This window comes from Chinchilla lanigera, unplaced genomic scaffold (genome assembly GCF_000276665.1).
Source record: "Chinchilla lanigera isolate Chin_1 unplaced genomic scaffold, ChiLan1.0 scaffold00074, whole genome shotgun sequence".
Taxonomy (NCBI): Eukaryota; Metazoa; Chordata; class Mammalia; order Rodentia; family Chinchillidae; genus Chinchilla; species Chinchilla lanigera.
In genome coordinates this window covers 4,162,746-4,188,409 of record NW_004955475.1, presented here as the reverse complement: position 1 = coordinate 4,188,409, position 25,664 = coordinate 4,162,746, and the positions used below count along the sequence as shown (strand labels likewise).

At 40.0% G+C, this 25,664-nt stretch overlaps 1 protein-coding gene across 8 annotated transcripts in view; it reads left to right on the top strand.

Moving 5' to 3' along the window:
- Arhgef9 (Cdc42 guanine nucleotide exchange factor (GEF) 9) overlaps positions 1-25,664 on the top strand; it is a 193,543-nt gene that overhangs the window by 26,055 nt on the left and 141,824 nt on the right. For 2 of the 8 annotated variants that reach the window (XM_005401553.2, XM_005401552.2), the window contains exon 1: positions 7,720-7,802. The exons of 1 other annotated variant lie outside the window; for it this stretch is intronic. Coding sequence is in view for 3 of the 7 variants with exons in the window: in XM_013502877.1 (XP_013358331.1) it covers positions 7,805-7,813 (9 nt within the window). In the remaining 4 variants the exon portion in view is untranslated. Of the gene's footprint in view, positions 1-7,223; positions 7,294-7,719; positions 7,814-25,664 lie in introns of those variants that run through there. 5 more of the 8 variants (XM_013502878.1, XM_013502876.1, XM_013502877.1 and 2 more) reach the window with 5 other exon arrangements.

The following is a 25,664-nucleotide window of genomic DNA, read 5'->3' as shown; positions in this document are numbered from 1 at the left end:
ATAAGACTGAACTTTCAAATGCAAGGAGAAAGATTCTAGTTGCTTACATTATGGTACTGTTAGGATAGCTATTATCTTCAAAATAACCTAGAAGAGTGACCTTCAAACTGCTTTATGTGCTATAAGGAGTACATTTTACATCACAATCTAATAACTAAAATAAATGTTTCATGGGAGAGTATCCTACCGTATGGACATTTCTTATAGGTAGAAGCCTTATATATCTTCCTCTTCCACTTAACATATTTTCAAAGTTCTATGTTGTAGTATGTACAGTACTCCATTCTTTTTTGTGGCTCAAAAATATTCCACTATGTGGATATACCACATTTTTTCCTCATTTATCAGTTGAAGAACATTTATTTCCGTATTTTCCCTACTATGAATAATTCTGATATGAATATATTTATTATGAGTTATATATATATATATATATATATATATATATATATATATATATATATATACATGAGTTTTTGTGTGAACATATTTGCACTTTTTTAGATACACACCTAGGAATGCAATTGTTGGGTCAAATGGTAACTATATTTAACTTTAAGAAATTGCCACACTGTTTTCCAAAGTAGGCCCACCATTTTACATTCTCACCAGCTGTATTTTGAGGGTTTTACTTTCTCCACAGCCTCCATGACTCTTGTTATTATCTGGTTTTCTTTTTTTTATTTTAAAGACAGTAGTATATGAGAAATAAACAAATAAAAAAATAGAACAGTAGCAGCATAGCAGTATCACTAACATAAACAAATCAAAGGAAGAACATTCAAAGTGATACAAGGTCTCAAGACAAACTAATACAAATCAGCAGTGGCTGTTACATTGCATATCGCTATTCTCAACTACATTGCTCAGATTATCAGATGTAAGAATGACGGATTCCTCAAACCATTAAAGAGAATAAGAAAATAATTCTTCCATAAAACATTAGAGATAATACAGAGTTTCACTAAACAAGATGGTAGGAGTTCACCACTGTAATTCCATTGCATATTGTTACCTTCAAATCAGTTGCTCAGACCACCAGACACAAGCATGAGAAGTCAATCGGAACATAAAAAAATTTTAAGCATTGACTGTTCATTTCAATACACTATCAGACAGGAGAAATACAGTTATTGCAGCTATTCATATATATTTATGTTTTGCCTTCTTTTTTTCTTTTTTCTTCTTTCCCTCATCCCAGTTGTTCCTTCCTTTGTGCAATTTCTTTCCTTTTCCTGTCATCTATTGTATGTTTTGAGTTTTACCTAGTCTTTTAGGTTCCTACACCAAGGAGACAATATGCTGTTTACCCATGTGGGTCCGATTTATTTCACTTATGAATATAGTCTCTAGTTGCATCCATTCACCTACAAAAGCCTCCACTTTCTCTTTTTTAATAGCTGAGTAATACTCCATTGTATAAAAATGCCACAACTTTTTTATCCATTCCTCAGTGAATGGGCATCTGGGCTGTTTCCAAGATTTAGCTATAACAAATTGTGCTGCTATAAACATGGGTGCACATATATCGCTGTGGTATGATGTCTTTAATTCTTCTGGGAAAATACCCAGAAGGGGAATAGCTGGGTTAAAGGGGCCTTCTAATTCTAGTTTGGTGAGGAATCTCCAAATTGATTTCCACAGTGGTTTCACCAATCTACAGTCCCACCAGCAGTGGAGTAGGGTTTCTTTTTCCCACAGCCTCTCCAGCATTTTTTATTGGTTGATTTCTTGATAATAGCCATTCTTTCTGGGGTGAGATGGAATCTCAGTGTTGTTTTAATTGGCATTTCTTGAATGACTAATGACGTTGAACATTTTCTCATGTATTTATTTGCCATTAGTATCTCTTCACTAGAGAAGTGTGTATTCATCTCAAATGCCCATTTTTGGACTGGGTCTTTGAATTTGGGGGGCCTGAGTTTTTTAAATTCTTTGTATGTCCTAAATAGAAGTCCTCTGTCTGAGGGGCAGTTGGCTCAAATTTTTTATTATCTGGTTTTCTGATCATAGTCATTCTAGTGGGTGTAAAGTAGTATCTTACAGCAAAGAATTCTGTAGTGAATATCCCACGTTTCCATTTTCAGTAATTGATTCAAATTTTTCTGATGGCTAGTCATGTTTAATATCTTTTCATGTACTTTATTGAACATTTGTTTGGATAAACGTCTGGTCAGAGTCTTTGGCGGTTTTTTAATTGGGGTATAGTTCTTTTTTATGAGCTTTAAAAGCTTCTTATATATTTAAATATGTCTATCATCTACATTATTTATAAATATTTTCTCCCATTCTTTGGGTATACATTTCACACTCATGATGGTGTCTTTAAAGCACAAAAGTTTTTAATTTTGATGAAGTGCAATTTATTTTTTCCTTTGGTTGTTGGTGTTTTAATGTCATATTTAAGAAACCAAATCCATCAATCTTCCCAGTTGTTAAACTTAGCCACATTATATCACATCAAAACAATAGTAATTCCTTAATATCGATGAACATTTGGATTGTGTTCAAATTTGCAGTTGTTTCATAAGTGCTACAAATGCATATCTGTGTATGTTCAAATTCCACTCCAGTTCATTAATCCTTGTTTTCTTCCTATGTTTTGTAAAGAACTAGATTATTAGTTTTGTGGCTTTTAATGTGGATTTTTATAACATGAGTCCCTGTGCCAGAGCTTAGCTTTTTTTTTCCTCTGTGCATTCTGTAAATTGATAGATGGATGTAGAAGCATGACCTGATTCAAGGTTTTCTGCTGTTTTGGCAAGAATGATTCAAAATTATGCTATTGTTAATAGCCACTCGGGTCTATGTGCTCATGCCTGCTCACACTGACCAGATTAAAGGAGGCCATTTATTTTTTGTAGAAATGAAAATAAATTTCTTTAAAGCTACCCCCAATGATGCAGAGGGGCCCATTTCCCTCAATTTACCACCTCACCGGGTACAGATGTGTAAGTGTCTTTTATAATAAAGAACAGAGGAAAGGGAAAGCAAAGAGATATAGATCTCCACACTTGCTTTATAGCTTCCAGCCATCTTCAGCTCATTACCCTCTTTCTTGTGGAACGAAAACCAGGCCCTGGCCTCTTGGGGCAAGAATCTGAATTTTCTTTCCCTTTTGGGCTGAAGAGTGGAGAAGTGCTGGTTAAAGTTGCAGCTGGAGGAGGTCTTGAGAAGTTGATTCTCTTTAAAGAGTATAAAAATCTGTTCTAAAGTTCCTTATTGCAATACTGGTTACATTATGAGGCAAAATTTGTAAAGTGGGGACTTCGTTGGAATTTATTATATCTTGTAGGGCCACAGGTCATTTTGTTCACACTTTCCATAATCTAATAAGATGGAAAGGATTTCAGGACAATAGAATGCCAATCTCATTCCTCTTAGAATCCATAGTATCCTAGCAGTTCCAGAACTTAATTTATTTTATGCCTCACTTATTCAGTTTCTTGCCTCTTTCCAACATTATTTATCTGTTCATACATATGGTCAGAGAATGGTAAGAGGAAAAAAGGCTGTGAGAGAGCTTCTGTAAGGGCCTACTGAGCTGCAGAAATCGTATGTATTTTTTTAGGTGAAGATTCTGAAATTTCACATTAATTCTTTATGTGACTGCAGGGAGATGGAGGGCCAAAGAGGGGGAAGAGTTACCCCAAAATTAAACCATAAATTTGATGTAGAAATGGAAATAAATCTGAAATCTTCTGGCTTCTAATCCAGCTCCCCCACCAACCCTGGAAGTTCTAGACAGTGGGTCACAAACATTAAGCTGGACAAAAATTACAGTTTGTTTAAAAGTTTATCCATGCTGAATCCAACTCCTTCATGATGAAAACTCTGAAGAAAACAGGTACACAAGTACTATACCTGAATTTGATAAAAGCTATATATGACAAGCCAATAGCCAGTATCTTACTAAATGGGGAAAAACTAAAAACATTCCCCCTAAAGTCAGGAACAAGACAAAGATGTCCACTATCACCTCTTATATTCAACATAGTACTTCAAACATTAGCTAGAGCAATTAGGCAAGAGAAAGAAATAAAAAGATGCGTAAAGGAAAAGAAGCACTCAAATTATCATTATTTGCACATGACATGATATTCTGAAGAGAACACCCAAAGAACTCCACCAAAAAACTCTTAGAATTAGTAACCAAGTTCAGCAATGTAGCAGTATACAAGATCAGCAAACAAAAATAATTAGCATTTGTATACACCAACAATAAATGAGATGAGGATATTATAAAAATAATACCACACACAGCAGCTTTAAGAAAAATGTAATACATAGGAATTAACCTAACAAAGGAGGTGAAAGACCACTCCAAAGTAAACTACAATACTCTGAAAAAGGAGATGAAGAGGACATCAGAAAATGTATTGATGTCCTCTCCTCCTGGATAGGCAGAATCAATATTGTCAAAATGGCCATACTCCCAAAACTTTTATACAGATTCAATGCAGTCCTAATAAAAATGTCAATAGCATACTTTACAGATCTTGAAAAATAAATCCTAAAATTCATTTGGAACCTGAAGAGACCCAGAATAATAAAAGCAATTTTGGGCAACAAGAGCAAAGCAGGAGGCATAGCAATACTTGACTTCAAGCTCTACTACAAAGCAATAGTGATAAAAAAAAACACAGCATAGTACTTGAACAAAAACAAATACATGGTTCAGTGGAACAAAACTGAGGAAATAGAAACTTCCTCTCACATACTCAGCTATTTGATCTTTGACAAAGTGGTCAAAAACATAAGTTGGAAGAAAGCCTATTGAACAAAGTGGTGCTGGGAAAACTAGTTATCTGTGTGCAGAAGATTGAAACTGGACCATTATCTCTCACCATGCACTAAATTAAAATCAGAATGGGGCAAAAAACTAAACATTAAAACAGAAACTTTAAACCTATTGGAAGATAAAATAGGTAAAACACAGGAAGACATAGGTGTAGGAAAGGATTTTCTAAACAACCTTAGTTGCACAGAAAATAACAGCAAGAATGAATAAGTGGGATTATATCAGACTAAAAAGCTTCTATTCAGCAAAAGAATCAATTAGTAGAGTGAAGAGACAACCTACAAAGTGGGAAAAGACTTTTGTCAGCTACTTTTCAGAGAGACTAATATCTAGAACATACAAAGAACAAACAAAGCAAAACAACCTAAACCACCTGAAATTAAAGGTCCAGTCAAGAAATGGGCAAGAGAAATGAACAGAAACTTCACAGAGGAAGAAATACAAGTGGCCCACAAATATATGAAAAAAGCTCAACATCTCTGGTCATTAGAGACATGCAAATTAAAACAACACTAAGATTCCATCTTACTCCAGAAAGTATGGCAATCATTAAGAAATCAAACAATTACAAATGCTGCTGTGGCTGTGACCTTCATTGTTGGTGGGAATGCAAACTAGTACAATTATGGAAATCAGTATGGAGATTTCTCAAAAGAACTGAAACTAAAAATTTCATTCAACCCAGCAACGCCCCTGCTAAGTACCTTCCATAAAGAGTTTTAAGACACCATACTATAGTGATACTTGTGTACTAATGTTTATAGCAGCACAGCTCATAATGGCTAAATCCTTAAAACAGCCAATAATACGAAAACCAGATGATTAGATAAATAAAATGTGGTATTTATATATAATACAATACTATTCTGCTATAAACAGTGACAGATGATGCATTTGTAGGAAAATGGATACACCTGGAAAATTTAATGTTGAGTGAAATAAACCAGACCCACAATCTTAAATACTGTATGGTATCTCTCATTTAAGTGAGGAAAAGATAATGAAGGATGGATAGAAAGGGACTAAGAGAAATGGATCTTTTGCAATAAGGAAGTGGTCCAAGGGAAAGGTATGAGGGGTAAGGAGGAGGGCAAGTAAGTAGAATAAAGATACACCATGTACAGGAACCTAATAACCTCAATTAACGTAAACGTTATATGCCATAACAAGAGCTAAAATCAGTAATACCGACAAGAATGAAAAATGTCATGGGGAATTGGAGGAGGGGTGAGAGGGGGCAGGAAGAGTAGGGGGTTAAAAAACAAAATTGTGGTATATATATGTAACCTTTCCCCAAGATGATTATAAACTGCATGATTTGCAAACATGTACCAATAAAATTTTAAAAAAATTTAAAAAAGATGTTTATCCATGCTGAATACTTAACTCTAGCTGGCTTCCTTTCTTACTACCCACCATGCTGAAAGAGTACAAGTTAACTGCCACAGTATGAAGGAGCTAATTAGAAAAGGACCTAGGACTGGGCAGGGAAGCCATGTCAGAGAAAACCCGATAGAATTGAACTTTTAAAAAAAATGAATTTCAGATATTTTGTAGTGTATCCCTGTGGTTCTGTCCACAGCACCAGTCTATAATTTTTTTTACAACTTACGGGGAATTGCGTGTGTACATTTTGAGCAGTGGCCAAAGGCACCTTTGTTTCTCCTTGCCCCAGGCATCAAAGTGGTTACCAAGGTACATGCCTTTGCTATACCTGCCTATCCTGTTTTTCTATCCCTCCCCTTTCTTCATCGTATTCCCCAATTCTTCTTCCTCCTTCCCATCTTTCTTTCTCTTCGGTGGTCTCCTTTTCCGACCCTTCTTCACCTCTTCTGCCAGGCTAGCTTCTTTTCATCCTCTTTGGTCGTCTCCCTCCCTCTCTCAAATTCTTCCTTCTCCCTGCAATCAGCCTACATCCTCTTCAAACCACCCCCACAAGTTCCCCTCCCCCCTGCCAAAACCTAGCTACTGGCGGCTCCCACTCTTTAGGGCGGAATGGAGCAAGCCAGCTCCTGGAGCGTTGGGCCCTCGGATTGGCTGCCACGGCTAGCACGCCAGCTGAAGGTCCACCCCTAGCAGTGAACGCGCCCCTGCTGTAGCTACTATTGGCCAGTGGGTCTGTCAGTGACTCTGGCAGTGCTTCACGCAGGCGCCCACAGTCTCTCTCAGAATAAAAAGCCAGCCTCCGGGTTGAGGTGGGGGTGGGGAGAGGAGCAGGAGAAGACCTGCGAGGAAGGCTGGAAAGCGTGGCTGGCAGCCTGGAACCCAGCGAAGAGAGCAGCGTAGGAAAGCGAGAATAGAGGAGACTGAGACTGACCGGTAGCCAGACAGGCGGACGTACGCCCAGACAGACTCACTCAGCTGGCGCCGGAGGACCTCTGATAGGTTCCTCCCGCCTTACCCTTTGAAAACCAGGATTTTGCTTTTTCCGTGGCGCCCGAGAAAGAATGCTGGACTGCCGTCTTCAGCACAAGCTAAGATTTCACAGCTAGGCAAGAAAAGATCAGACCAATCCTGAGGGAGGGTGGAAGCAAGTGCCCCTGTCCCCATCCCCCTTCCCTCCCCTCCCCGACGTACTCGGGCGCCAAACCCAGCCCTTCCCTAACCACCCAACTTCCTCTTCTCCTTTTTAGCATGGTGGCTGTATGGACAGTCTGACAGAACAGAGACTGACATCTCCCAATCTGCCGGCCCCCCACCTGGAACACTACAGTGTTCTGCATTGCACTATGACCCTGGATGTGCAAACTGTAGTCGTTTTTGCCGTGATCGTAGTCCTCCTGCTTGTCAATGTCATACTCATGTTTTTCCTGGGAACGCGCTGAATGGAGTACAGCCACCTGAGCTGTCGCGAACTCTCGCTTTGATTTCATCCCGAGAGCCATCGCGGGGCGGGAGGGGGGATCGAGAGAGACCGAGACCAGAAAAGAGAGGGAGAGAAAGAACAAGCTTTACTCAGGGGGGAAACGTTTTGAGCTTCAACATGGCCTCGCTGTGATATGTATGACGTTGGTATATTATCTCTCCCTAAATCTTTTGTCATGTCTTGTCTTTTAAGTATGCCTTGTAAATAATTGCTTGAGCGAAATTCTTGATAAAGAAATGTTTTCTATTTAAGTGTGCATGCCTGTGTGCATTCTCCATCTATGTGACGTTGGTAGAGCAAGCTCTGCGTTCCTTAACAATGACATTTCTTTGGTGTCTTGTCAGTACATTTTCTGAAAAACTACCTTTAAATTCCATTAGTGAATTTTAGTCAAAATTTCTCTCTTGCCAGCAAGGTTTGGGTTTGTTTGGGGTGAGGGTAAAGGGAAGAGTATGTGGCAGAGCATGATGAAATTTTGGTGTCTAAGAAGGGCAGTCCTACACTAGCTGTTTAGAGGGAGAAATGTCAATGTAATAAATGGATTTAGGAGAAATAATTTTTTTATTCTCTAATGAGAGGCAAGAAGTTGGAAAGTGATGCTGTGGGGGTGTCTGGAGGTGGTAACTGGTGACTGTGCCCTTCGAATCTCCATTTGCTGTCCAGGGTTTACAGTTTACAATCTGGAAAGAAACCACCTTTAAAACATTTTTTACAGCATTAATTTCTTGGGAATCATGGACTGGGACATCAAAGTATTCTCTGATCTTTTGAATTGGCAAGAGAGGACTTTGACAAGAGACCTTGAACTCTGTTTCCGAAAGGTTGTACCCTTGGATTTGAGTTTGAGGATTTTTCTGTGTCTCATCTGAAAAAACAAAAGCCAGTTTGTTTTTTTTTTTACTTGCTTTGGGAATAATTGAGCTGGATATGGCTCCTTTGGTGGTAATCTTATTTGTAACGATGTTCTTGAACTACATTTTTAAAGAACTTGATAGTGCTGTGAGAAAGTGGTGATATTATTGTTTGCATCTTTGTTGCTTTAAGAGCAGAGATCTCTCTAATTGAAACATCCCCATAACTGGAAGTATGTAATGTGTTAAGAGTTTTGAGCACCAAGAAAAAAAAAAAGGCTAGATGGAATGGGATGAGATCTTAGGAAACATTTGAGCTGGAAGCAACATTCCAATTTGAGATATGTCTGCTTGTGGTGATGTTTGCTGTTGTTATTGTTATTATTTTTATATTTATTTCTGCTGAGAAAACTCTTGGCAAAGCTAGGAAATTAATTATAATTCTAGGGTGCGTAATACTTTTTTCTCCCCTGTTGATGTAGGCAAATCTTCCTTATGCTGTTGCTTACCTGTCTTGAAATAGTGCCATTTTTGGTTCATGTAGCAATGAATCAGGACACATACGCATACACACACATGCTCCTCCTGCACTAACGTGGGCGGCCGCTTGTGTGATGTACAGATCTGTTGGCATTATGCTGTCAAGTTCTATGTCCTGATGTTGAATCTCTTTGGAAATGATTATGAAGAGAGAAGGGCTGTGAAGGGTGTGCATGGGGCGGGGGGGTTGAACTTGTCCTGACCACAGGACTCAGAGTATTATTTAATGGTGTCAGTCTAGGTTTTGAGTCTCAAAACTGATTTTGTGACTGTGGGTGAGAATCTGAGGTGTTTTTGTTTTCCTTGTTTGATTCTGTGGTATAAGCATGATCTGGGAAGTTTTCTGGCATTGATTCTTCATAATTAATCTTTGGTCCTGTGTGAGGCCCCTTTGGGTGGAACCAAGAACTTGGTTTTTTTGCAAGGAGAATCTAACCAACTGCAGTGGCACATACTTCTAATCACAGCACTTGGGAGGCCAAGGCTGTACAATTTAGCAAGGCTCTGTCCAAAATACAAAATAAAGGACTGGATTCAGTGTGAAGACGCTGGATTCAATCCCCAGTACCTCACCAGAGATGTTATTTAAATTAAGCATCATATCATGTATCTTGCCGTGACACTTTGTTTTGAGACAGTGCTGGTGAGTGGGGAAAGGCTCAATGCCAGGCAGCTGCAGATCTGATTTTTCTCCACACAGTAGCTGTTTGACTTTGTGCATTTTTTCCTTCTCAGTGGGTTTGAGTTCCCTGCAAACACTGGCATTTTGAAATGGTTATATTAGGTAACTTCAAGTTCTTCCATTCTGGGACTTGGAACAAACATTAGAATTGAAATTGAAAGGGGATAAACTGAAAAGAAGTGAAAAGGAAAATAAAATGATAATCAAAGGATGATGGAAGAAGCGAGTCTATATCTGGTTGCTGATATTTAGAGAAGTTTTACCTAAGGAATTTTTGGCCTAGCTGTGTGGTAAAGAAAATGGGGACAGCACCACTGGAATGCTTTTGCACTTTTTTGTTTTTTCATTTTTGCTAATGGCAGAAGGGGCGTGTAAGGCTAGGCTTTGACTTAGGTTTATGACTAAGTTGTATCATGAAATCTCTTCCCCTCTAGGTGCCTGGTAAACTCTTGGCAGAAAGCTTTTGGACATGTTTGTACACAGGATGGTGGCAGTCTGCTTGTGGGTGGGTGTGCTCACTCCTGAAGGTGATGGTGATAGGAATGAGGAAAGAGCATTGATTTCCACAGTTCTGAATGGCCCCTTGTGCTAGGGTTTGGGAAGATTTAAATGGTGCTGGAATGCATAAGTGCCACCTATGACAGTCCTCCCGCCATCTGATGCCCCTCAGCCTAAAGGAGTAGTTTCAGTGAACCATCCCATCAGCAGTTCAGCTGTAGCGGTTCACACCTTCCACATTCACTTACCTAGGCAAGTAAGGGGTAGGCATAGCCAGATGGCAGGTCACTTTGGAGAAGCCAGAAGAGAGTTTGAGGAGTAAACAATAAAAGATGAAAATGTGGCTTTGTAGTTGTGTGAACGCTGAAGGTTTGGCATTTCTCCTTCAGATATGTGAGGGCATACAAAAAGAGAAAGAGAGAAAATGAGAAATGCCATCCACAGCAGTGGAACCCTGTGCATTTGATGTGTTTTCTGTTGTCTTCCTCTTTTTTCTCTTAATCTTTCCCATTCTCCCTTTTCTCCCTCTCCTGCTACGAACCTCTTCTGCCCTACTCTAAGCAGATGAGAAGTAAGGAAGAGAAGAGGGCTTTTCCTTCCGGATTGGCCCCAGCTTTTCCTAGTAAAGCTCAATATTTCCTTTTCTTTTTCTCATTCTTTTAAGTAGAGAATAAGCCAGTTCAGGGATTTTGGCTTCTAGCTCTCCACCAAGAAATTAACGAAAATGCCGTCTAGTAGTATCCTAGCAACTTCTTCATCACTTATTGCTCACTGAACTCAACAACCAACCCTTTAAAAACTCAGGCAGCCCTGTGACTGAACAGCAAGGGTTGAAGTCTAGCGGGGCTTGGGGAGATGCTTTTGGGGAGGGGATAAGGAATAAGAGTCTTTCTTGCCTCCAAATACCTAGAAAATGTGTCCACGGCAGACATACAGAGCCTAGCTTATTTATTGGAAGACTCACAGGTCAAATGCTTCTCCTTAGGATTAACTGAGCTATTTCAGCTGCCTAGCTTTAGTACAGGAGGTCTGCAGGTCTTGAAAAATATAGTTTTTCACTCAAACTATTGGCTTTGGTAGGAAAAGAGTAAAGTGATAGCTTGTTGGGAATAAACTCCACAGTACTTCTCTTTTTCGTGAAGATAGCCTCCATCTGTCAGAAGCTGCAATATTTACTTATGCAGTTAACCTCAATTTTGGGGGGTGCTTGGGGATCCTTGCCGAGCCCAGCTGCAGTGTGGAATCTAGAGCAGTTTTCTTTGATTCAGTAGCTTCCGACTGGGAAGGCTGGGCAAGTTGGAAGAGTCAGTTTTTTTCAGACCTGGTAAACAAGGCTGGTTCAAATTATCTCACCCACCTATGTATTTATGCCTCTGGGGAGCTGATGGATGCCGGAAAGCTTATGGGTGAGATGTTTTAGTGCCCTGTGGGGAGTCCCACTTAAGAGTGTTTGGCGGTGACCAGAGGACACATCGGTAGTTACAGGGATGCTCCCACAGTATGTTCTCTTTAGCTTTTCTGCCATCTCTGCCTGTGATATCTATTTGGCTTGCCGAGTATTTGCTCTGGGCAAGGGTATGAGAATTGAGCCCTTTTCCCCCAAATACAACTGCCTCAACAAAGGCCATTTGGCTTGTCCCCCAAGAAGTGAATGGAGGTAAATCTTAGACTTTCTCGTCTGTATTTTCAACTCTGCTCCAACTGAATATCTAGCTTTCCAAGAATCCTTAATTAAAGCTTAAGTCGTCCAATATGTGCCCAGATTGTCTCCTTTCCATAGGTGGCTCTAGCTCTCTGGAGTATTTAATTCATTACACTTTTGCCCTGGCATCAAAGTACAAAATGGAAAAAAGCTAGAAGGGGGAAGGGACTCAAAGAGAGAGAAAGCTTGGGAAACAGTCCAGTAATAGCTATATAATAACTTTTTGTCAGTGCATCGGCCTATAAAGTTTACAAAGTGATTTCACATCTTTCCTAATTTGAACATCACATCAGCTTTATGAAGTGGGCAGTGATAGTTGCTATTTCAGTTTTACAGATGAGGAGAATAAAGGTCAGAGGGATTGGTAGGATGAGAGTGGGTCTGCCTTTCCAGCAGAGATGTGGGAGACTCAAGAGTTGATCATTCCCAGCTAGTGTGAAGCTGAAAGGGTCAGGTGGGGAAGAAGTTGTGTGTGAGTCATCCCTGAAGTCATACTTGCTTCCTCATCGTTACTTGCTTACATTTTTAGTGCTTTTTAATACATATCCTTTGTATAGCATTTTTACACAAAATTCTTCAGTCTGTAAAATGCTATCTTTTGTTTTGAATATGTATCAGAGTTCTCTTTAGTCAGTCTTATGAAAAATCACTATTTGGGACTTTAAGGTGAAAGGCAGTATGACTGTCTAAAGCCTAAAATACAGAATGTTTTTTAAGGATTTGCAGTTTCCATTCAATGGTCCTTCATTTTGAAGCATACAGTGGTACTTTATTCCACGAACTTAATTCTTTACATGATTATGACCACAAACTGGAATTTGTGGCCACAAATTTCCACTGAATTGGAAATTCAATGGTTAGGTGCAGCGTTGAACTTATGGGGAAATTTGATTTGGTTTGTGGCCAGAATCACAGAAAGAATTAAGTTTGTGAAGCGAACCGAGATACCATTGCATATATGTTTCTATATTTTTAAAAAAATGTGCTACCCAGGACTGGTCATGCTACTCCAGGTGCTACCTTCCCAGGATCAAGTAGAAAAGGGACTTTAATCCGTCTGTGAATTGTATAATGATATAGCCTTCTACTGATTCGCAACTCTCACTGAATATTCAGATCACTTGGGGAGTTTTTAAAACACCCTTGCCATGTTCCTGCTCTGAGAGATTCTGATTCAATTGGTGTGGGGTGGATCTGAGGCAATAAGTGTTTTTTTTTTAATTTAAAGCTCCCCAAAGTGATTAAAATCTGCAGTGAGGGTTAAGAGCCATAGTATTAGCCTTTTCAGTTTGTGGATTCAAATTCTTTCCTGTCTGGTCCAGTGTTCTCTTGTGAAGTTAGCATTCTGAACTAGTTTAGATTTTTTTAAACCAAACTTGTTACATTTTATGTATATTTACTTTTTTTGAGACAGGGTCTTGCTATGTAATTTTGGCTAGCTGTGAACTCACTATGTAGCCCAGGCTGGCCTAGAACTCATGGTGATCCTCCTGCCTCAGCCTCCTGAGTGCTGGAATTACAGGTGTGTTCCACCACGCCCAGCAAATTTTATTTTTTGTTTGGTCCAATATTCTAGTTTTTTATGGGTTTAATTTTATTTTTCATACTGTGCAAGAAATTAAGTTTCTTCTAGCTTGTATCAGTTAAACTCTGATTTGATTTGTCTATTGTTTCACCCTTTCTTCAGTTTTAAATTTTCTCTTCATGTCTCAAAACAGATTAGCAATCTTTACTAGCGTTATACCATTTCAAAACTGAATATCACATTGTTGATTCAAAGAAATGTTTAATATGATAAGGTTAGTCTGGCTCCTCTGGCATCTCGCTAGAACTTGGAGACAGAGCTGTTAATTTTGATATCTAGTCAACTAGTACATACTCCACTGGGTTGTGCTGCCGTCTATCTACCAGTGTGTTAATAAGGATAACATACAGGCTTTTCTATATGTTTTTTAGGCATCAAGATATACTAGATTTATAGTTGTCATCTGCCAAGTTGATGGTGCCATCAGAAAAAGGATTAAAAATTGCTGTTTTACTTCTGGTGAATGTGGTTATAGGCTCCGGAGCTCCGATTTCTTTCAGTGCCCACAAACCAGGTGTTTCTTAACTGGATATGGAATTTGGCCAATGGTCAGTCCCACAACTATAGCTTCTGCAGCACATTTCTTTTCCTTTCTTGGAAAAGCAGAATATGATAGATGTAATGTGTGTGTGTGTGTGTGTGTGTGTGTGTGTGTGTGTGTGTGTGTTTTCTTTACTGGGGATTAAAACCAGGGAATGCTGAGGTACATACCCATCCCTTTTTCTATATTTATTTATTTTGAGACAGGATCTCACTAAGGAAGCCAAGGATGCCCAGTCTGGCCTTAAACTTGTGACCCTCATGCCTTTGCCTCAGTTTCCTAAGTAACTGGGATTACAGGTGTGTGCCATGCCCAGCAAACAGATTTTGCCCCAAAACATTTCAGTGAATTGTTTTCCCTATTGCTTGACTGGATTTTTTCCATTAACCCAGTGGTTCGCTACCTTGGGTGCACACTGCAGTCACTTGAGGAGTTTGTTAACAGTGATCCCTAGACTTTCTGGGGGGAAATCTGACTAATTTGGTCATGATTGGATGCTGGCATCAATATTTTTCTAAAAGCTCCTTGGAGGTACTGGTAATACTTAGCCAAGGATGAGAATTCTCTAGCTAGTATTCTATAGCTGTGGAATGTTTCAAAATAAATAATACCTCTGCTTAAATCTACTTATCACACATGTGAATTGGCAGAGCTTTGCAGGTGATGAGATTTTATTTTAGGAGTTGTGAAGTCCTTGAGGTGTTCTAGAGGCTTGTGCCCACTCTAAAAAGGACTCAACCTTAGAGAATGAATACTTTTGTATTTATTTGGACTTAAAGTACAATCAGTCCCTTGTATCTGCAGGTTCTTCTGTATCTACAGGTATAAATATTTCAAAAAATTAAAAAATAGCAAAAGTGAAAATACATATTACATACAAATGCACTATGAAAACTACGTAGCATTTAGAGTGTAATAAGTACTATGAATAGGGCTGATTTAAAGTATACCAGAGTACAGCCATTAACTAGCTTATACAAGGCACTGGGTCCAATCTTTTGAACAGAAATAAAAAGGAAAATTAAAAATAAAAAATAAAGTATACAGAAGATGTGCATAGATTATATGTGAATAGTATACCATTTTATATGAGGCTTGAGCATCTTCAGATTTTGATATCTAAAAAGAGTCCTGAAACCAATCTCTCACAGATACCAAGAGCAACTAATCAACTGTGAGTTGGCTTGAACCTTTCAGGAAAAAAAATCCTTCAAATTTGTGTGAAGATTCTATTCATTACTGAGTAATTTCAGATAATTTTTTTCCTTCTGAAATATATTTTCCTCATCTGTAAAATAAGGATAAGTGGCTTAGGTGATTTCGCAAATTTCTTCTAGCTCTAATAATTTGTGCTTGCTTGCTTTGTGATTAACATTAATAATCAAAATGATTATATATATTATTCAAAACTAGCTGGTAATTCAAAGATTGTTAGATGTAGAATCAGAGTGATTCTGGGCTAATAGATTTGCTTTCTTAAATATATTTTGCTTAGGTTTCTTTTGTAACAGGTAAACTATAGCTACCAGCCAAAAAACGCAGCCTTATAGTGACCTGAATAGCAGCAGTATACCAGTTTGGGATTCAGCTTGTAAAAGGAACATGTCTTTTGAATAACTGAGAGTTGCCTCATATTGATACAGAACCTATATCTATCCTATATCTGGCAAAGCCTAGCAGGTAAGGGACTAGTGCTTTAACAGCCCTGAGTCCCTTCTTGTGGTGTTTAGAAGTCATTCGCTTAGTTAATATTACTACTATTAACAGTAATAAGAATTTCAGCAAACTTCCTTAGTTATTTCTATGGTTCCTTTCCCAAACCTAAAAGTAGATTTAGAAAGTGAGGCTCAGAGAGATTAAGTGATGTTTTCAAGGTTACATAGTCGGAAGTGGTAGTGTCTGATCTAGAACTCAGGACTCTTGTCACCACATACTGTAATGTAGCCTGCATTGTGGATTTGTGTTCAGGATGCAGTCATGACTCTTTGAGAATTGAAGAGATCCACTGACATAGAGCAAAACCCAGCAGAAAGCTTTGAAGAAAGGATAATGGCAAACTGGAGGAAGAAGAGCGGGATATTTTTGAGTTTCGATCCTTCTTGTTCTTAGCAATTGTCTGTACTAGTTGCAGGCCCTTAACAGGGATTGATCATTTCAACTCTGAACACCAAAATCAAGAGTTGGTAACAGCATGCTAGAAACACAGTATATAGAAGGCAGACTTACAATAGGAGAAAAAAATAAAAACATCAGAAAAGGCCTCAAGAGCCTTAAGATTAAGCCCTGATTCTTTTGCTGCCAGATCTTGATCAAGGCCTTTTCTATCTGGACCTCAGTTTCTATGTCACTAAAGTTAGAAGCGGTTTCTATGTAAGAATCATGTTCTCCAATGAATTGTCAGATGAAGCTTCTGTATGATACAGGAAAAAAATGAAATGAGTCTGGTTGAAAAGGCCCTGGAGTTCAGAATCTATGAAGTTTTACGCAACCATCTTGCCAGTGCAGACTTTAGTCACTAGAGGAATTGGAATTAGGAGAGTGGGGATGGCTCTGCCCAGATCAACTGAACTGCTTGAGAGATAGGACATCCAAGGATAGAACGGAGGTGAGTCTTTTATTTAAATGGCCAGGCATCTCCAAGAATCACTTAAGTGCAGAGATTAAAACACCCCGTAGGTCTGCAGCACACTGCCCCCATCTCTATCTCTCTGTCTCTCTGTCTCTCTGTTTCTCTGTTTCTCTTTTACAAGTGAAGAAACTAAGGGAAAATCTCAATCTCATTCTCTCTCTTTCTCTTTCTCCTCTCTCTCTCTCTAAGTGAAGAAACTAAGGGAAGATAGGGTCCAAGGTTACAGTGATAGGCCTTTGATTTTGAGTCTTCAGGCTCTTGCTCTCTGTCAGTTGCTACCTTCCTTCTAGGGTTCCTGCTCTGTACTCTCTTGGATGGATGGATACTTGAATACCTTTTGAGGTTTAGTTGCAGCAAGTGAACTGAGAAGAGTGTAAGAATTAAAAGTGAAGAATAAGAGTATTATGTAAGCACCCCTTGGGGTGGCAGGCAGTGGGATGAGAGTGAGGAGAACAGAGTCTCCGTTAGTCCACATCAACTTTCCTAAGGAAGGAAGCCATGGATGCAGCCTTTTGCTGTGTAACCATCTGCCCTCAGGGCCCAAAAGAGGCCAGCATTGTGCATCCATAGGCAGCTCTGGGAATGGTTTTGGCAGCTGATTTCTCTGCCTGCCTGCCTTCATTAGAAGAGGGGAAGCTACACACCTCCATGCCCAGCTGGCTGCAGGAAGGATGTGCTAAGAACCCACCCCCACCCCCTCATACTGTGGTGCCTAAAGGCAGTGTCTACTTTTAGCTGAACCTCCCACAGCCTCTTCTCCACCTACTCTCTTCTGCCTCTCTGTGTGAACTATGCTGGCTGACAAGGGCTGGGCAAGGGGTGCTTTGACATTGGGATAGGGGCCTAGGAGAAGCTAGGGTGTCTTTAATAGGGAAAGGGGCTCTGATAACTCTGGCATGGTGACAAGGCTCAGAACAAAGGCAAAATAGTAAGACGGCTTTGTATTTAAGACTCAGGGAGTAAGGGGATTTATTAATTTTCTTTGGATTTGAAATCAACTAAGATGTTTGTGCTTCAAATCCAGATTGAACTGCACAAGAGGACTCAAGATTTATTGGACAGAACACATGTACAACCTACTTGAATTTAGAAAAAAGCATTTGTGACTAGTAGATGCGTGATTCCTGACTCTGCTTCTTAAACACTGCATGCACTTTTTAGTAGGTTTATGCATTGCCTTACCGTGTTTTTCTTGTGGCCCTCTTGAAGTAGGTAGGGCACAGATTATCTCCGTTTTACAGATGAGAAAAATTGAGCCCAGAGATTCATTGACATGTAGTTGCTTGCAGTCTGCTCTGGGCTGAAGCTCTAGAAATTATACTCTCATTTAAATCATTCTAAACAGCTTTACCTTCTATATAGAAAGGGTGCTAAAACTCTTGGATCTGATCATCTCATTGTAGGAGCTTTTAACAAAGCCTAGAGAGGAAAAGGACTTGTCTGAGGGAACACAGTGCATTGGTAGTAGTGCTGGAACTAAAACATTACCTGATAGTAATGAGGCCTTGAACCCATGAGATGTGTAAGCCACTCTGGCTTCCGAGAGTGATTTACGAAATCAATATGGTATGATGGAAAGCAGATGGTCATTGAACTACTAGTTTTTATTATTTTTAGTTTTGTGACCTTGGGCAAATATTTCTCTTTGATTTGGTTTTCTGTAAATTGGGGCTCACAATATCTCAGAATTCTTTGAGATAAAAATCTTCTATGGGTAACTGCTACAGGGTAGGGGTGTGGTCTGACATTCAGTAGACCTTCCATAAAAATAAGAAGGGGCTCCAAATATGAAGTGAGCGACCTTGAAAAAAATCCCATTGTTTTTATGTCTCTGTCTCCATTGTAGCACAGACTCTTCTCTCTTTAAGAAGGAGAAAAACCCTGTGACTGCCCTATGCTTTAGGTACTTGGTGGAAAGCTGGGATTTTTTTAAACAAGAAGCTTTTATTTATCCCTTTCTCCATTCCCCATGGAGTCACACATATTGCTATGAATAGCAAGCTAGCTTTCTCTCTCCCTATCTCTTGCAAAACTAAAGGAAGAGCTTGGAAGAAAGCCAACATTGCGTTTTCATTTAGCACCTTTTCAAGTCCATCAAGCCAGAACCACCTCGGTACTTAGGAATTAAAAACCAGTTTTGGCCCCCAAGCCCTGGATTCGGAATTGTGATGAACATTACTGAATTTTCTTGGTGTGATTAAGAGTAGTTTTAGAAAAAGTTTTTGACCACTGACCTACATGGAACAAGCTGACCATCTTCACCTTTATCTACATCTTTTTTTTTGGAAACTCTTACTGCACTGGGCACAGAGCAAGAATATAAAAAATGTTGTCTTCTGTTCCTAACACTTTGGCCTATTCTCCATGACCCTGTGAACTGGGTGATGCTAGGATTATTCTTGAGATTGCTTTGATTGAGTCAGATTAATGTTCCTTCTTAATATACAGTGGAAGAGCCTAGCATATGGAGTTTGGTATTACCAATCTATCATACCAACTGACTTAGAGCAAAGAATTCATTTTGAATGTGACTTCTGTAGCTTGGTCTTTTTTTTTTTTTTTTGAGACAGGATCTCACTATGTAGTCTAGACTGGCTTCGAACTCGCTTTTGTAACCCAGGCTGGCCTAGAACTCATGGTGATGCTGCTGATTCAGCCTCCCGAGTGCTGGGATTGCAGGTGTGTTCCACCCCACCCCCCGCCCCGTTTCAGACGTGGCCTTGATATGTAGTCCAGGCTGGCCTTGAGCTTGCAGCACTCTTCTTTTTTCAGCCTTCCAAGTGCTAGGAGCTACGCCACCACATCCTACTGACTTTTTAAAATATAAAAGTTAGTTAATATAGCAGAGGGATTAGGCAGCTGCCACTGGATAACTCCAACCTGGTTAGCACTGAACCATTAATGGGCACTGCAGATACATCTACTAGTTCTATAATAAGTCTATCTGGATATCATATTGTCTAGGAACACATGAGAGGTTTTGCCAGTGCTAAAAAGTGACCCTTAATTTTGCAGCCCTTTGTGCCCTGCTTAGTTTGGATGTTTTTTCTTTGCAGATTTATCTGTCCTGGTTCTTAAAGAGTAGACCTTGCATTTAACAGTTGGCTCATTACCCTTACCAGTTTTCACAGTCCTTTCAAAGAATGAGGAAGAATGATTAGATAAATCACATGTTGTTTTGCCTGGGCTTCGGTGAAGATCTTTGAGGCTGTATGTTCATCAGTTTTATTCCAGTTGGCTCAGACCACTGAGCAAAGGAGTGTGGAATGACCAAATATAGGCAACCAGCAGCTTGCCACTGTTTAGAAAGGGCCTAGCTAGTATGACATAGCTTCAGGTGCTAAACCACATGTACACATCCGTGCAGTGACACTTCGTGGTGGTGAGGGAGAACCACAATTAATTCAGGGTGCTTAAGCTGAGAAGTCGCTAGATGAGATTCAAAAAGATCTCATCATTGAATTCACTGCGTTACAGTATTGCAGGGAAAATTGTGGCTTAAGGGGAGGCAAGGACTCACCCAAAGTTTCAGTGCTGGTTGATTTCTGATCCTTGTCCTCTTTATTTATTTATTTATTTATTTATTTATGTCTTTTTGAGACAGGGTCTTGCTATGCAGTTCAGGCTTTGCTTGAGCTCACTTTGTAGCCCAGGCTGGTCTCAAACTCGCAACATTCCTCCTGCCTCAGCCTCCCGAGGGCTGGGATTACAGGCATGCACCACTAAGCCCGGCTGTCCTCTCTATGTAGCTCTTGAAAAAAGCACAGTTTGAAGTGAGGTTCTCTGTCCTCCTTATGTGCAGACTGACCCACATGACTTTAAGGAATGCTAGTTGGTAGAAACAAGTTGTTGAGGAGGAAAACTCTGTTAGCCTTGTTGCCTGTCTATGCCCTTCACATATACCCACACATACATATATGTGCTATAGTCACATGGGATATACACAACACACTCAGACACGTGGAGCATGTTTGTGACATGCACTAGGCATACACAGGTGGGGCATGCTTTCACTTTGACACACGTGGAGCACATACATTGTTAGACATGCAGTACACTTGACATTCACACAACCAGCAAGACACATATATAGTGACAGAGGAGGCATGCTGGTGCACATTTGCATGTGTGAATACACCTGGGTGCATATTGGGCACAACTATATACTCATATACATGAGATACACAGAGATACACATTCAGATGTGTTCTCAGCCCCAAGGTACACAGTCCTATTCCTGAGACACACTCTTAAGAACAAACTTAAGAAAGAATGACAATCTCCCTGTGAAACACACTTGAACACATCTATGTGACACCCTCACAGAATCCAGACAGCCCTATGCAGAAAATGTCCTACCCATAGGCCGGCCATCTACTTTCTTGTAAGTAGATATGATAGGGAACTGGCCACAGCTGGTGGACTTCCATCCGTTTTCTCTGGCATGTTTTATCCTGAAATCAGGTTTGAGAGGTCTGTGAACTCAGTAATAAAATGGATGCTAAAATGGATGTTGTAGCAGAATCACAAGACAAACAGGGCTCAGCTCCGAGCCCTCAGACGTGAGTTTACAGGCAGACGTAGGCTAGTGGAGAAAGCAAATTGGTACTGATCAGTGCAGAAAGCTTGAGCCTACGCTTTCATTCTTCAGTCCACTTACAAATCATTATGGAGTGATATGATTATGAAGAGGTACCCTAGAAAATCTAAAGTCATTGACTATTAAATTTCATTTTTCTTGGGGATGAAATAACAGAGCAAGTATATCTAAATTATAGGTGGGAGGGGAAGTGGTAGGACGCTTAAAGGCATACTCCACTTGGCAATGACCCAACCTCTCTTGTGTTAGTAGTGGACTGAGGGACCAGACACGTCCTTAATGACCACAACCCAGCCCCTAGGCACAGCAGCTTGGGCCATCTGGCCCCACTAATGAGTGGCTGCTATATTTAGAGTTCCTCAAGCTAGAAACCAGGTCATGGTGTCCTGAGGAAACCTTTCAGGCCCTTGGTACCAAAGGCAGGAGCTGTAAGGAAGGTACCATATATTGTTTCTCAGGAAAGCCTGGGAAGCAGTAAGAAAAGAAACCAGAATTGCCAGGCAGAGCAGCAGACCTAGACTTTCCTCTGGGCTGATTGTAGAAGCCTCATGACCACATCTCAGCTTTGGAATCGAAGTCAATATACATGAGTTGCACTTGTTACATGGCTTCTTAGGCTATCCCTCAGTTAGGTTCCACTCTCCTCAGTCATATTGGCCTACTGGTAAAGCCACCATTATTAATCTTAAATAATGTCAAGGCTCAGATATGCTAAGAGTTAAGAAAATGCTTTGAAGATGAACATTTTCTCCATCCACAAAATTGTTTTTTAAGCCAGTCACTAATTGTGCCTGACTGATGTTAAAGTAGCCAGAGAAAGGCCAACAGTGGGACCAAGGGAAGTGACCTTCATGGAATCCGGATGGTTACAACTCTAGTGGGGTCATCCCTACCTATACAGATAATTTTCAATGCTGGGTCAGCCCTTCTGGAAAACAAAACAGGTTTAGGTGATTCCATAATTTGGGGTGCTTAGGGGCCCAAAATAATGGGGTAAAGAGAAGAATCATGGGCAGGGACTGTTCTTCCTAAACTGGGAAGAGCAAGGTCAAGCTGCTTGTATCTGCCATAGGAAGCAGCCTAAAGTGCCAGCTCTGGCCCTGGGAGCGTAATTTGTTTCTAAGTGTTTGTGCTCATGGTCATTTCATCTATTTTGTTGGTGGGGAGGGGATCAGGAACAAGATTGTGTAGCTCACTCCCACTAGCTCCCCATGGACATTGCAGACAAAATATTCCTGAGCCTCCGTTTTCCGGTCTTATAAAATAGGCTCAATTGTTATGTCATATGGGATTTGGAAGGTACAAGAATACATTGTGACAAAGAATAGGGAAATTGACATCTAAAAGTTGGCAATATGTCTGGGTGTTGTGGTACATGCCTATAATCCAGCACTGAGGAATGCTGAGGCAGGAGTATTGATAGTTTGAGCCCTGTCTGGGCAATTTAGCAAGACCTTGTGTCAAGATAAAAAAGTAAAAGGGGCTAAGGATGTACTTCAGTGAAATGGACTTGTGTTTAATTTCCAGTATCAAATAAATAAATAAATAGTTGAGCATGTGTTGCTATGTGTGTTAAGATTTCATTTCATCTAGGTTTTAATTAAATGTAATTTGGAAGTAATTGAGAGGAGCTTATTGCTTACCTTTAATTTCTCTACCTATTCCCCACACCATCTGCTTAAACACTGTTTCATCCATTTTACAGATGAGGGTACTGAGGCTCAGAGAAGGGGACACTGAGACTGGCAACACAGGATTAGGTAACTGTGAATTTAGTATGAGAAGATATACGTTTGGACTCTCAACCCAATGGACTCTCATTGCTGCAAGCTTCCACTCAGTGATTCGTAGTGCTAAAGGAAGAAGCAGTTTAAGTAAATATATGCAAAAGTGTAGAGTTTTCTCTTTCAAGTAAGAACAAGGAGGGAGGGAGCTGCCTGGGGTCCAGCCTTTGGGAGCTCTTTTTCCTCGCCTATAAGAGGCGCACTGATGAACCCTTTCTTCCCGCCGTAGAAGCTAATGTCTCACTCATCCCATTCATCTCTTGTATGTTGCAAGCAGTAAAGCATTAGAGATGTTGAGCTGTTGTGAGAGGGAATTGTGCTGCCTATTTAAGCCTCTCCTGGAGGAGGATCTCATGAGGTACTTGATCCACCTTGGCCACCCACATCTTCACAGCTTCCTGGGTATAGAAGCCATGTGGAGCTGACTTGCCTAAAGGTAGGCCAGAATAAAATATGTTTGAGGGTTGGGCTTTGGAAGCTTTTTGCCAACTCTTGAGAGATAAGATTGTAGAAATCCAAGAACCAAAGTTAAGAGGCCTTAGAGACCAGATAAACTGATTCTTCTGACTTTAATATGGAGATTAAAATCCAGCTGGGCTTACTTTTTTCCTTCAGTGTGTTCTTCCACTGTGCACCCAAAGACTCTTGCGTGGGGCTAGATTTCATAGAGCCTCTATTGCTTGTTTTATTTCTACCATTCTGAACTTAGGAGAGGGGAAGCTAGGCACATTGAGTCAGAGCGGTAGAAAGGTGGTGGAGGGAATCTGGAGGTGAGGCTTTGGGCTAGCCATTGGGGTAAAAGGCCTTTTGTGTCATCTGTCTTGCTGCCCATGCATTATTTTTCAATTTCCACTGATTTACTAGTGTGGCTTGGCCCAGTTAGGGTTACTGTTTTCATATATTTTGTTAAAAGCTGCAGAATAACTGCAGTTCTGACCCTTTTAGATAAGCAAGGGGAGGAGGTCTGCAAGGCAGCAGCATAGCTCAAAAATAATCTCAACTTATTTATTTTACTTCATTTCATTTTATTTTATTAGGCCATGTTTGCAGTACGTAAAGTTTGTGTTCAGCTTACGGAGCAGGTACATGTACTTAACATACCTTGATTCTTTTTATTTCCCTTCCCCTTCTCATGCTTCTCCTGCTCCTCTGTCTCTAGATCCCATTTCCCCATTTTCATTATTACTATTGTTGTTTTTAGTTCATGTTTGTGACATATAATGTTTACATTCCCTGTGGATATTTGGTGTATGTACATGACACATCTTAAATCTTTTTATGTCTCCTTTCCATCCCTTTTCCCCTCATGCTTGGTCTCTTAGACCCCTTACCATCTGCAAAAGATTTATCTTCCTAATTCCTGTTATCAGTCTTTTATTTTACATTATTCAAATGAGAGAATGGTGTTTAAGCTTATATGTCTGATTTATTTTACTTAGCTTTCTATCTAAAATGAACTAGTTCAGCTAGCTCAGAAAAGAGCCAGATCTGTCCAAGTACACAAGAAGAAGTCACTAATGAAGCCAATCTTGGAGCCCACTGTGTTTTCTACTAACATTTACATTTTAGTTTGAATTTGAATTTCAGATTCCCAAGCCAAGATATCTGGTGATGAGAGTAATTCTGGAAGTTACTCAGCCATCATTGTGAGTTGTTCTTATCCTTAATTTCCCAGACAGGTCAGACCTCTTTGGGACCCTTGAAGTAGAAAGCTCTTATTTTAGTACTGAAGGAATAATGTCTGTAGAGCTGTGGGAGCAAAGAGCACCAGGCATATCTAAAATAGTGAAGCTCAGGGAGAAATTTGCAGAAATTCTTCATGCATTAAATTGTTAATAATGCTGGTTTTAAGTTTCTATTTGGCAATTTGTATAAAGTACATACTATATTAGTATTTAGATACTGGGATCAGTGTTTTCTTGCTTGTTTATTAAATTTTTATTATTTATATTTGAAGTTTATAAGATGATGTAGTGATATAAGAGAAATGTAACTCCCAACCTGCTAAATGTCAGATGTACCATGTTTGTGTCCCTCCAAATTGAAGAATGCATTCCAAGGAAAAACAGAGGTTAAGAGTAGGAAAGGTTTATATTGAGAGATAGCTCCTGAGAGACAGGAGGGGTACCAAGTGTGTTGCCAACAAGGCCCTTTGTCACGGGTAATTTATACAGCAAAGTCACAGTGTGGTACAACATGGGTCAAACGCCATCAACCTGTAGTATCACAAGTATAGCTGCTTAGCTAATATTGAACCAGTGGGGAAATGAGTCACATAGCAAGGGTACATGTAAAAAAAGAAAGGCATTTTGGGAAGGAATGGGTCCAGATGCTCTGGTCACCCACCTGGGCGACTGGCACCTATCTGGAACTCCTGGGGCAGGTGGTGTTAATTATGGAATAATTCCAAGTTACTATTTATTCCTTAAGGAGGCATGTAGGCCTGGCTTACTGCATCTCTGTCTTGAGGCCTGGCCTTCTTTGGGTATACCTCCAGCTACAATTCTGATGTCTTTATTTTTCCCTGGCTTCCTTGAGAGCCCTGTCTCTCTCTGAGTGTATATTAATTTCTGTCTAATTTAGCT